Source organism: Piliocolobus tephrosceles, chromosome 6 (genome assembly GCF_002776525.5).
Source record: "Piliocolobus tephrosceles isolate RC106 chromosome 6, ASM277652v3, whole genome shotgun sequence".
Lineage (NCBI taxonomy): Eukaryota > Metazoa > Chordata > Mammalia > Primates > Cercopithecidae > Piliocolobus > Piliocolobus tephrosceles.
Window position 1 is genome coordinate 148,179,382 of NC_045439.1, and position 12,687 is coordinate 148,192,068.

The 12,687-nt window shown below is 41.2% G+C and overlaps 2 protein-coding genes across 4 annotated transcripts in view; one reads left to right on the plus strand and one right to left on the minus strand.

The window, feature by feature from the left end:
- Positions 1-729: 729 nt before the first annotated feature.
- On the plus strand, positions 730-3,937 carry SRP14 (signal recognition particle 14). Its single transcript, XM_023189385.2, has 5 exons — positions 730-886; positions 1,034-1,106; positions 1,585-1,697; positions 2,923-2,955; positions 3,451-3,937. The coding sequence occupies exons 1-5, from the start codon at positions 863-865 to the stop codon at positions 3,640-3,642; spliced, it is 435 nt and encodes a 144-aa protein (XP_023045153.1). The 5' UTR covers positions 730-862; the 3' UTR covers positions 3,643-3,937.
- Positions 3,938-4,386: 449 nt separating this feature from the next.
- EIF2AK4 (eukaryotic translation initiation factor 2 alpha kinase 4) overlaps positions 4,387-12,687 on the minus strand; it is a 110,371-nt gene continuing 102,070 nt past the window's right edge. For 2 of the 3 annotated variants that reach the window (XM_023189383.1, XM_023189382.2), the window contains 6 exons: positions 10,519-10,577; positions 9,545-9,642; positions 7,750-7,818; positions 7,167-7,211; positions 5,526-5,644; positions 4,387-4,943 (listed from right to left, as the gene is read on the minus strand). In XM_023189383.1, coding sequence (XP_023045151.1) covers positions 4,886-4,943; positions 5,526-5,644; positions 7,167-7,211; positions 7,750-7,818; positions 9,545-9,642; positions 10,519-10,577 — 448 coding nt within the window. In that variant the 3' untranslated portion in view covers positions 4,387-4,885. Of the gene's footprint in view, positions 4,944-5,525; positions 5,645-7,166; positions 7,212-7,749; positions 7,819-9,544; positions 9,643-10,518; positions 10,578-10,658; positions 10,695-12,687 lie in introns of those variants that run through there. The other variant, XM_023189384.1, reaches the window with a different exon arrangement.

Genomic DNA, 12,687 nt, shown 5'->3' on the forward strand with positions numbered 1-12,687 from the left:
TTTTTTTTTTTTTGAGACGGAGTCTCGCTCCGTCGCCCAGGCTGGAGTGCAGCGGCGCGATCTCGGCTGACTGCAAGCTCCGCCTCCCGGGTTCACACCATTCAGCCTCCGGAGTAGCTGGGATTATAGGCGCCCGCCACCACGCCCGGCTCTTTTGCATTTTTAGTAAAGACGGGGTTTCACCGTGTTAGCCAGGATGGTCTCAATATCCTGACCTCGTGATCCACACGCCTCGGCCTCCCAAAGTGCTGGGATTACAGGCCTGAGCCACTGCTCCCGGCCCAGCCCCTCTGGCTGGAGCTGCAGGTCAGCGTTTAGTGAGAATTTAAAGGCTCTACAAGAACTTATAATGATGACAATAATTAAAAGAACAATAGCTGATACCTACGGAACACGCTGCATGTGCCAGGCACTGTTCTACGTATTTAATCTGAGTTTCATTTACGCTTCACGACCACACTGCGAAGTAGATACTATCATTACCCTCACTTTATGGATAAGGAAACTGAGTCACTGAATTGTTAGGTAACCTGTCCAGCATACAGCTGAACATAAACTATACGCTGCTATCAAAACTTTCTTTTGCTCTCACTCCCTCACTCTGGCTGAGGTAAGACGATCTCTCTCAAGTGACGGCCCAGGGCAGCCCCAACGCCTCCAGGTCACTGGCCCCCGGACGTCCCAGGGCGCCGGCGCAAGGCGGGCGGGGCGGGGGGAGGGCGCCGGCCGGGATTGGTGGAAGAGAAGAGATTGGTGGAAGACAATGGAAGCGTAGTAGCGGAAGTCCCGCCCAGCCTAGGCCGAACTTCCGGCTCTCACTGCTAGGGGCTTAAGCGGAGGGAGTCGAGCCAGCGTCGCCGCGATGGTGTTGTTGGAGAGCGAGCAGGTATGGCTAGGCTTGGCCGGCAGAGAGACGGGGGCGGCTCAGGCTTTGATCGAGACCTCTGCCTCCTTCTGCGGGAGGACCAGGGCCTTGACGCGGCGGGGCGAGGATTTGGGGCTAGCTAACGGGGCCGGGCCTGTTGTTTTCTAGTTCCTGACGGAGCTGACCAGACTTTTCCAGAAGTGCCGGACGTCGGGCAGCGTCTATATCACCTTGAAGAAGTGTAAGCAGCGGGAGGGGAGCCGGGCGATGCTCCTCGGGTGCCCGGTGTCTGGGAGCCACCGGATTCTGTCTGCCGCGGACCGCCGCTTCCTCTACCTTCCGTCACTCTGTATTGGGCACATTCGGGGCTTCGGGCCTGGAAAATAATGGGGATTGTAGCTGGCGCAGTCCCCAGCACTGAGCCGCCTAGGTTGCTTCTGGTAACAATGGGCCCCAAGCAGCCCAGGGCTCTTTGTCAGGGATCCCAAACGCCGCCACTTTGAGTGGGATTTAACGTGCTTCGATATTACGTGTTTCCGTCGTGGAAATAATAGTTTCTCCAGGGTTTCGCCAGACGGTGATAGCAGACGAGGTGTTTAAGAGAACTAGAGCAGCGGGGCTGGATTAGGTCATCACTTACCCCCTCCTCTGTTTTAACTGTTTGTGTGCCGCTCAGCCACGTATGCGGCCGTGTTCACCAGGATGCATTTTTCCTTCAGATGACGGCCGAACCAAACCCATTCCAAAGAAAGGTACTGTGGAGGGCTTTGAGCCCGCAGACAACAAGTGTCTGTTAAGAGCTACCGATGGGAAAAAGAAGATCAGCACTGTGGTGAGCTGAATTCCTAAGGCTGTCTTTTGAAATGTAGAGACTCGAACTGAAGAGAGGATGGGGCGAACTGAAGAGAGGATGGGGCTTTTCTGAACCAGGCTTTTATTTACTTTTCCCTTTTGCCCTGTGTGGCTGTTTTTGAGACTAGGACCTTCCTATACTTCAGTAGTAGAAAACTCAAGAATAAAATGAAGAAGGTAGAGGTCAAACAGTCGTTAGTTCTGCTAAAATTTTTGCGGAAAGGAGTGAAAGTAGCATATTCGTCCTCATTCGTAGTACTGTAAGGAGCCGTTGGCATAAATATTTGATTCTTTAGCCCCTTACTGTGCTGAGCCTTCAATAAGCAGTTTCTTGGTACCAGGTGATGCTATTGTTTTCTTATCTTTGTGGTTCACATGGCGAATGTGCAGCTAAATGTTAGGTTTCACACTTGAGAGAATATGCATTTTAGTCAAGAGCCCTCGTCTTTCCTTTCAGTGGAGGTTGAATAATGCAAAGGAAGAGACTTCTTGAGTTGAGTGAATACTACTTTATTCTGCTGTGGCAGAACCAGACTTACTCTCTAATCACATTAGTGTAGGATACTGACTGCATGAAAATGTAGACTATACTTAGTTGATAAGTCTCCCGTGACAAGTTATCTTGAGAGGACTTTTACAGTAAAATAAGCTTATGTGGTTTTTACAAATAAAGTTAGATATCATGAAATAATGAAAACCTAAGGAGTCTTCTTCAGAGGTAGAATTTATTTTGTGGTAGCTTGCATTGTGCTTAAATATGCTTGAATTAATGGAAGGCAGGTTTAAAAATAAGATGAGGAGGGAGTAGTTTACATATATCTTATATTAATGTATAAAAAATTAATACTGAGAAGTCCTCTGACTTTTCTCAGAACCCAGGGAGAACACTCAGTGCCACCTTTCTAAGGGATTTCAGGAGGTGAGAAACAAAGCTTTTTTTTTTTTTTTAAAGGAGCCTACTGCCTTTCACCTCTTGGTGCAATTCTCATGTGGAAAAAGATGTAGAGCTCCTTTTCTTGTTCTCTAGGCAGAGGAAAGTAGAGTAGAAAAGTAACCATTCATGTATCACGAACCCCTGAAGTTGGGAAGAAGTATTTTAAAGATAAGGATGTTGTCTTCCAGAGGCTTTTGAGATACTGTCTGGGGTGGAGAAGAGGATGCTTATATGGATAATAGGTGTGACCTCTTTTTTCCTTCTTTTTCAGGTGAGCTCCAAGGAAGTGAATAAGTTTCAGATGGTGAGTTTTGGGTGTTCCTTATGTCTTCCTTCTCAGGGCAAGAGTCGGCATGATAGTGAACACTGGGTAAGATTGATACTTGGGTTCACCGCTCTCTGGTGATAAGTTTTACTGGTATTTTTCAAGTAAAAGCTGCCAGCGTGTGAATTTCAACGCTAATACACTCTTCCTTTCTAGTTTTTTTGTTAGATTTTGTCTTAAGCTGTAGATATATGCTACCTATAGTATAGTTGAACAAGAAGTTGCCTGCAGTTTCCCCTTGAAAAAAATGTAAAAAATGTGTGCAACTGTCTGTGGGTGTTGCAGAAGCTGTTATAATGTGAAAGAGAGTTTTATGTTTATACCATTTTCCGGTACAAGTGTCCAGTGGTGCTATATTCTTTATCACGTAGGCTTCCTGATTTTTGGCTACCCTAAATCCATTATGCAAATAGGGCTGCTGTTCTGCCAATTTGCACATCTTCCCACTAAGGTATGCTCTGTTGTATCTTTTAGGCTTATTCAAACCTACTGAGAGCTAACATGGATGGGCTGAAGAAGAGAGACAAAAAGAACAAAACTAAGAAGACCAAAGCAGCAGCGGCGGCAGCAGCAGCGGCAGTAGCAGCAGCAGCAGCACCTGCCGCAGCAGCAACACCAGCAACACCAGCAACACCAGCAGCAACACCAGCAACAGCAGCACAGTAAAGGGCACAAATTTCCTGCTTTCACCAATTAACCACTGAATTGCTATTTTTTCCTTTTGGCCACATAGCTAGGTTTCTGGTTCCCCCACAGTAGGTGTTTTCACATAAGATTAGGGTCCTTTTGGAAAGAACAGTTGCAGTGTTTATAGAATAGTTGTGGTAAGAATCTAGTTTATTTTGCATTTGGCTAATTGGTCTGTGTTGCATGGTTATATTCTCCTGGATTATAGATTAAAAGTTTCTGTAGACATCTCTGTGAAGAGCAAGCTATCATTAAACATGTCTGTTTATCAGCACTGTCTCATTATTTATTCTTTTCCCATCCCATTTTAACAGTTCTGGCAATAACTGCTAATTCTAGAATGATGTGATTAATGAATAGGCTTCAGCCCTATAGTATCTTCTAGGTTATTAGAATTGAAACCTGACAGTTTTATAAAAAGTCATGTTATCTCATGAGCTGCTTCCTACCTAGCTGTATAATTTTATCATCATGGTTCCTCAAGTTCCAATGAGTTCTCATAGTCAAGTGAGAGTTTGTTTAACCACCTTAGGATAAACATATTACAAAGTCATCAAGAATAAAGGTTCCAAAGTAATAATGATTTTTGGTTTCTTTATGCCCTTTAGTTTGGATATTTTCATGTGCTTAGTCATTACAGCCAAGGGAAGAAAAGGCTATATCTTATGTTCTAGCTCCCTAAAACCTTTAGTGTTAATAGATTTACAATTAAAAAGCAGCAGGTATATGAAAGCATTTATTATATCCCAAAAGATAAATGTATAATATATTACACATGAAAAACTAACAAAGCTCAACTTTGTAGGACAGCTTCTTAGAAATTTTTTTTTTTTTTTTTTTTTTTAAAAGACAGGGTCTTGCTCTGTTGTCCCAGGCTGGAGTGCAGTGGCGTAATCACAGCTCACTGCAGCCTCAACCTCCTAAGGCTCAGGTGATCCATTTTAGCCTCTGGAGTAGCTGGGACTACAGGCATGTGCCACCATGCCCAGCTAATTTTTTTAGTTTTTGTAGAGATGGGGTCTTGCTTTGTTGCTCAGGCTGCTCTCAAACTCCTGGTTTCAAGCAGTCTTTCTGCCTTGGCTTCCCAAAGTGCTGGGATTACAGGTGTGAGCCGCTGCACCCAGCCTCTTAGAATTTAGTTTTAAATTACGATGAATGTACAACATTCCATTATTCCAGTATAAGCCTCTGTTTGAATGAGGTTAATGACAGTTCTTTAGGGTTAAAATAAGATTCTGTAGTAGTCATCTCTATAGCTATACAGAAATAGCACAGACACCCTGTAAAAGAAAGGAAAAGGTTATAAGGACAGACTCAGTTTAATGAGTGAAGAACAGAGCTAATAAATTTTTATAACAACCTATAGGAGCTTTATTTAAGGAAAAACAAGAGGGAAGGCTAGTCACTAAAAAATTATATAGGTTTTATACAAGGTGTGACTGATGGGGGTCTGTAGTATAAGGTCCTAATAAGGAGATAACCATTCACCTCATAGGCTTCCTTGTTGCCTTTTAAGTGTGTCATAACGTGAATGATTGGTTGGTATTCTGACATAAGGACATACAGCGAAGTAGTCATGGTTATTTTCTTTCATTTAAACATACTTCTTAGAAACTGAATTACCTGGGTGAACAAAACTGTAATTGGGACAGCTAATCCTAGGACCCCTGTGTTTTGTTACTGACGAGATCATGACTTGTGATTCACAGTCCAAGCAAGATTTAGTGGCTGTCAGCTGCAGTTCTAACAACAGCTTACCAGGCGCCAAACCTCAGCAAGGCAATGAAATCATGTCACTCTGAAACCCCTCCCTGAATTGTAACCATGTGAAACCTGCTATGCCCATCCAAGTGATAACTTACTTTTTTTCTACTTTGATGTTATAAATTTCATCACAGACTAATTTGAGGTATCTCTGCTTTGGCAGGCGTGACAGCAGCTGCTTCACAGTTGTGTTAAATGCCTGTTCGTCAGCATCCCACTAGGAAAAAAATAGATAAGACTTAACAGCAGGGCACTAGGGTTTACTAGCTGGCTTTTTCTGGGTCACTAATGAAATTCCAGTGTCATTCCCCTCTTTATACCAGGGGAATCAGTAATAGGGAGATAGCAGAACCGGTTAGGAGACTGCTGGGATTCCTTTGAAGCACCAATTTTTCTTAAAACAAGACTCCCTAATTAGGGCCTGATTAACAATGCTGCAGCCCTAGTGTGCTGATGTGACTGTAGACCAGTTATTTCTGCCTACCGCTTACTTTTTTTTTTTTTTTTTGAGATGGAGTTTCGGTCTTGTTGCCCAGGCTGGAGTGCAGTGGCGCCATCTTGGCTCATCACAACCTCTGCCTCCTGGGTTCAAGTGATTCTCCTGCCTCAGCCTCCCAAGTAGCTGGGATTACAGGCGCGTGCCATTACGCCAAGCTAATTTTTTGTATTTTTAGTAGAGACGGGGTTTCACCATGTTGACCAGGCTGGTCTCGAACTTCAGACCTCGGGTGATCCACCCACCTCGGCCTCCCAAAGTGCTGGGATTATAGGCCTGAGCCACTGCACCTGGCCTCCATTTACTTTTTGTACAATGGTGATAGCGGCTCTGAAGTATATCCATTTGACTGGATCATAAATCAGTACACTGCCAGTATAGTGGCATATGCTTATTTGTAAGGACAACAAATGAAATATAAAATATTAGTTCTAGGGCCAAGTTCACTATTAATGTAGTTTAATCTGTGACTAAACACTCTGGATAGACAAAAAAGTATTCTTTGATATGACATGTTGCAAAAGTCACCTATAGCTATGACTATAGTTAAGTGCTCTTAATAGCAAAGATAACTATTCAAATTTTTAAAGTTCTTATTTAGGCTATTTGAAGATAAAGGGATGTACCTATAAATATATATATATATTTATTTATAAAGGACCTAATTAATTTTTACAAAAGGATTTTTTTTTGTATAGTACTCATCTACAAATGAGCTTCCCTAGCTGGAATGGAGGTTTGTTTGAGAGATAGTATATAGTATGGTGGTTAAGAACACAGATTCTGCTAGTGTGCTTAGGTTCCAATCCTGGTTCTACTACTTACTAGCTGGGTGACCATGGGTAACATATTTAAGCTCTCTACATCCATACTCTTAAAGTGGGGATAATAACAGTATCTACATTTTGGGGTGGTTATGATTAAATGAGTTACTACTTGTAAAATGCTTACAACAAGGCCTGCCAGACCCTGACACGTAGTAAAAGCAGTATGTGGTTTTTTTTTTGTTTGTTTAATAAAATAAGTATCTCTGAAAAATTAAAAAGTCACTAGAAAAGTGTAAGTTCAACATAGGATTTAGGAACATGTGTGTCACATAAAAGGAAAAAATGTTACTAAATTCCTGGGACTGCCAGAAAAATACTATCACGAATGAATGCCATCTTCAGTATTCTTTTGGCAAACTAACAGCAAAGATTTGGGATCTTAAAGGCCACAGTGCAGAAGAGTTCATATTGCTTACCTCTAATGATAAAAACTGTAATATTGTTTCTTTGGGTAGATCCACCTGTGAATACACAGAAATATACATCATCTCTCAGGGAACTCTCAGCAGCACAATACGGCTTTGTGACCACAGTGTCACGTGGGATGCAGCAGTATGACTAGGGTTTGCATAGTCTGAGATGCTATTGTGCTATAAAAGGGCTTAATGAACTGTGCAGTGATAAGATCTTAGCACTGGAGAATTAATAAGCAGTGGCAACTGTATTCCCTTTCCTTCTATACCACATCCAAAAGGTTTGACACTGCTACATGTATTCGGTGTAAGCTTAGTAAGGCAAAGGCCTGAAATATGTAGGAAAATGATTTTTGTTTTCATTTTCCTCCCTCTATCTTTCAGAGGAACAAAGAGGAGAAACACAAAACCTTAAATTCTCCCCCTAGTTCTTAATAGTTTTAAATTGCGTGTAGTTCACATCAGTGACAATAAGGCCTGCATCCAAATTCTGCTGACACTGAGCAAAAAAGCTCTGAACCCTGAGGCAACTACTTTGACAGTATGGACAGAAGCCACCTTCAAAATATGAAAGAAAGCCACTTACAGCCAGAATTTCAATTTCACTGCTTTTCTGATGTAAGTTGGCAAGGGAGGTCTGAAGTCGAGTTTGTACCTAATAATAAGAAAATGAAATTCAGAACATGTTAAACCAAGCCATCTTTCTTGCCATCTTATTTCCTATCCCAGGACACAATCACACGGTAACACACCAAAGCCTAGAAACGATTCCAAATGGTGTCTAAAGGTTTGCCCTTGGCTGGGTGTGGTGGCTAATGCCAGTAATCCCAGCACTTTGGGAGGCCAAGGCTGGGGGATCACCTGAGGTCAGGAGTTAGAGACCAGCCTGGCCAACTTGGCGAAACCCTGTCTCTACTGAAAATACAAAAATTAGCTGGGCATGGTGGCGGGCGCTTATAATATACTAGCTACTCAGGAGGCTGAGGCAGGAGAATCACTTGAACATGAGAGGCAAAGGTTGTGGTGAGCTGATACTGCGCTACTGCACTCCGGCCTGAGTGATAGAGTGAGACTGTCTCAAAAAAAGAAAAGATTTGCTCTTAATCCATTCAGAAAGGGGTGTCCGGCAATATGATCTCAGAGGAAATGAGGTTTTTATAACTTATCTTGACCATTTGTTTAATAATCCTTGTCAATTATCTCCTCATAATTTTGAAATGATGCCTTGTAAAGGCTCAGTGCGGTGAAACAGTGCACACAGAGAGATGATAGTATGAAGCTAAACTGGGAAAAGGAGAAGTGGCAACAACGAGGACATGGCATGAGAACTGAAACTTGGTAGGTGATGAAGGCAGTAGGAAGATGGGAAAAATAGGTTTCCACCCAAATCCTGAGAAACAGCTAGAAGAGCTTACAAAAATAAAGTACCTGATCTTTGTATTTCAGTCTGATTACATTTCTAAAATTGACTGCGCTTTTAACACTCACTCTTCCGCATATGTCCACAGCACACTCTAACGTTCTTATTCTATAAATTTAACTCAGTGTTCTACTATAGTTATTTTATTTTATTTTGAGACAAAGCCTAGCTCTGTTGCCCAGGCTGGAGCGTAGTGGCGTGATCTTGGCTCACTGCGATCTCTGCTTCCCCAGTTCATGCGATTCTCCTGCCTCAGCCGCCTGAGTGGCTGGGATTATAGGCGTTTGCCGCCACGCTCGGCTAAGTTTTGTATTTTTAGTAGAGAGGGTTTCACCATGTTGGCCAGGCTGGTCTCGAACTCCTGACCTCAAGTGATCTGCCCTCCTCAGCCTCCCAAAGTGCTGGGATTACAGGCATAAGCCACCGCACTTGGCCTATGTTTATTTTCTTTTATTATTCTCTACATAATGCATATGCTTCTAAGTTATAAACTCTTTTGAGGACTGGGGCCATGTTAATGTCTTCTACATTTTGCACAGCTCTTAGCACACCATTAGGCATATAGCAAATGCCGAAACCATGTATAGAATGAGAAACCTGTCTTAAGTCTTGTCATCGGCCTCTTCTACTTTGCTGTTTAGAGCACAAACCTCAATTACCTTTAGAGCCAGATTAGATAGATTTCATTCAGAAATAACTCTGACAACAGCTGCTTCAAGGTGCCCACAGGGCACAACGGCCCCTCTCTGGAGGACAGATGGGAATTCTGGAGCCAGAGAGATGCTTTGTATTGATAATGCTTTCAGAAGCCACCCAGTTACGGAAGTTGGAAGAAAAAAGTTTTGTTTTGGAAAAAAGATTTCCAAGAAATTCCATGTTTCTTATTTTCCTTTCCTGTTGTTATTGTTTTTCTCTTATGTAACTCATATTAGAAAGCCAAAGACACCCTGACCCAGTGTACCTGAGTTTCATATCGCCTCCTAGTGCTGGCTGACAGCTTCTCTGGGGCTAGCACACTCACAATGGGAACCACTGTTGCTCCATGGATTTCAAACAAACCTGAGACAGAGAGTTTCAGAATTTACAGCCTTATCTGGTCCCACTTTCTACAACATACTACAGAGAGATGGCAGAGTTGATTAGTAGACATCCTGTCGTGATTCTAAGGGCTAGATCATGGCTGGGCTGTGTTTTCTATCCCTGCAACCATTTGCACCGGATAGGTGAGGAGCCCAGAACCCCAACACCCAGCAGTTTTGATGCATCTCTCCTCAGGCAGGGATTGAGGGGTGGTGGAAGGGGCAGAGAGGCAACATGAGTCATCAAAACCTCAGGGGCCTAAGAAAATCAACCTGAATATCGCCAAACCCTAATACTTCTTTAAATTCCTCCAAGAATTGGCAATCTGATGGCAACACAAAGTTAGTGCTAACAGAAATGAATGGGAAAGACTCAATTCTGTTAAAAGCCAGATATGTCTTCTCATGGCCTTAACTGGAACCCTTCTTTTTCAGTCAGGTTGCTAGAGGTGATGAAAGTAAAGGTGTAATTATCACCACTGTGCCCTCTTGGCTTTCATGAAAACAAAATGTATATAGTGTCTTCTTCAAGGGATTTCAAAATACTTCCTTCAATCCTCTGTGTGAGGAAAATCTCCAGGAAAATTATCCACATTTCACTTGTACAATAAATTGAGTAGAAGGAAGATTAAATCACTTGTAAAAATAAGAGTAGAAGAGTCGGCTAAATTCCAGTTGTTTTATCATTTTCTAGGATGTGGATTTCAAAGCATAGGGATGAATCCCACGTGGTACAATTTATTGTGTATATGTTATTTTAAAAATAGATTTCCAATGTCACAAGCAGCCACGGTAATAAGTGCTTAGAGCAAACATATAAGCATCATTATGTTCAGATTATAATTAGTAATTATACCTGAAGCATTAGAAAATGACCCCTTCAGATTTTGCACAGCAAGATTATCGGAAGCTTCTCTAAAAACAAGCAAACAAAAACAATTAAAGAACAGTCAATAAGGCACAAGCAACACATAACTTACAGTGAACTACATGTATAGTGAGTCACTTTTCCATTAAATATAAAAACATCTTCTTCTTGGTTATTAGTGGGTGGAAACACAAAAACAAAAAATTTGCATTTAGTTATGCTTTGGTCAAGAGCAAGTAAAAAATTATAAAGGATGTCTTTTTAAGTTAACAAATGCCTAAAGAAAACATTCTGATTTATTCAGCTGGGCTTGAAATCCTGGATCCACACAAGAAGCTGATTTCAATGAAATATAATGGGTGTTCTTTCCGCCCCCCTCATAATACAAGGAAACACGAGCAACAGCAGCTCCACCTTCATTATGACAGCAGCCTTGGCAACCACCCACAGGAGAACATTTGGCAAATAAGGATATTCTTTAAAAAGCTGTGAATGGATGTTCTTTCAAATGCTGTGAATTAATTTATAGCCTTTGAGAGAGACAACAGCACTCTATCTTGGGAAAGCAGGGAAATAATCATTTGTGTGGAGGAAAAACTCTGAACCTTTCCCTGCTAAAACTAAATCCCATGTAGCCTTTTAAATGTCCTGGTAATGTTCCCCCATACTCACTACTTGCCTATTTCTTGGTTTGTCTTCTAAACCTCTGTCTTTGATTTAGATCTATAATTCCAATACTGGTGATTTCAAGAACATTATGTTCCCTCAGAAACACCTAATGGTGAATTTATTAAGGCTAGGTGCAAATAAGAAGGGGTGGGGGCATGAGAAGAACAGAGCAGGGTTTGTTTTCTATAAGCCAGGATTTCTTAATCTTGGTACTACTGAAATTTTAGGCCAGAAAATTCTTTGTTGGGGGGTATTAGTCCTGTATCCTTTAGGATGTCTTCACAGTATCCCTGGCCTTTCCTAGATACCAGTAGAACTCCCCAGTTATGACAACCAAAAATGTCTCCATATATTGCCAGATGTCCCCTGGGAAGCAAAATCATTGTTGGTTGAGAATTACTGATATAAGCCAAAAAAATTACAGTGTTGTATTTTCTGATAATGAGCATTTATATAAGAATTGCTTGAGGCGGGAGAATTGCTTGAGCCCAGGAGTTGGAGACCAGCCTGGGCAACATAAGGAGATCCTGTCTCTACAAATAATTTTAAAAAATTAGCTGGGCAAGGTGGCACATGACTGTGGTCCCAGCTACTCAGGAAGCCAAGAAGGGAGGATCACCTGAGCCTGGGAGGTTGAGGCTATAGCGAGTCATGTTCACACCACTGCACTTCAGCCTGGGCAAGAGTGAGACTCTTTGTCTCAAAAAAAAAAAAAAAAAAAAAAAGAAAAGAAAAAAGAAAAAACAGAGTTGCAAAATATAGAAAAGCTTAACAAAGTAATTTCAGATCCCTTGTAATCCCACTAACCAAAACTACAGTTAAAGTTGGTACATTCTTCTAGACTTTTTTTTATGTACAGGTTGTATATTTTGTTTAAAACAAAATGGCATTATATTATACATCCTATTTTTGGACATCCTTCCATGTCAATGAACTCAGCTTTGGTAGAATCATCATAAAGACTGCGCAATATTTCACCAAATTATCATAATTCAAACAATCTTCTACCAATGAATATTTTGAAATTATGTGCTCCAAGTGTGGTCTAGAGACTCCTGAAGGTCCCTCATATCCTTTCAAGGGATCTTGCAAGGTCAAAACTGTTTTCATAATAATCCTAAAATATTAATTGCCTTTTCACTCTCATCCTCTCACAAATGTGCAATGGAATTTTCCAGACACTATATGATTTGTGGTATCACAACAGATTGAATACATAAACAGATATGAGAATTGTTTTTTCTACTAAAGCGTTAAAATAGATTACAAAAATGTAAAACAGTGCACTAAAAAGATTTGCAAATATTTTAAACAATGCCATTTTCCTTACTAAATTAATTTTGTTTTGGAAAATACACTTGTTTTTCAATAGAAATAGGTTAGCATGTAATGGGGTTATTGTTATTTTTAAATGAATAAATAGTTTTTAAATGTTTATGTTTTAATATTTATAGATATAACTCACATAAACAAAAGTTCTTTGGGATC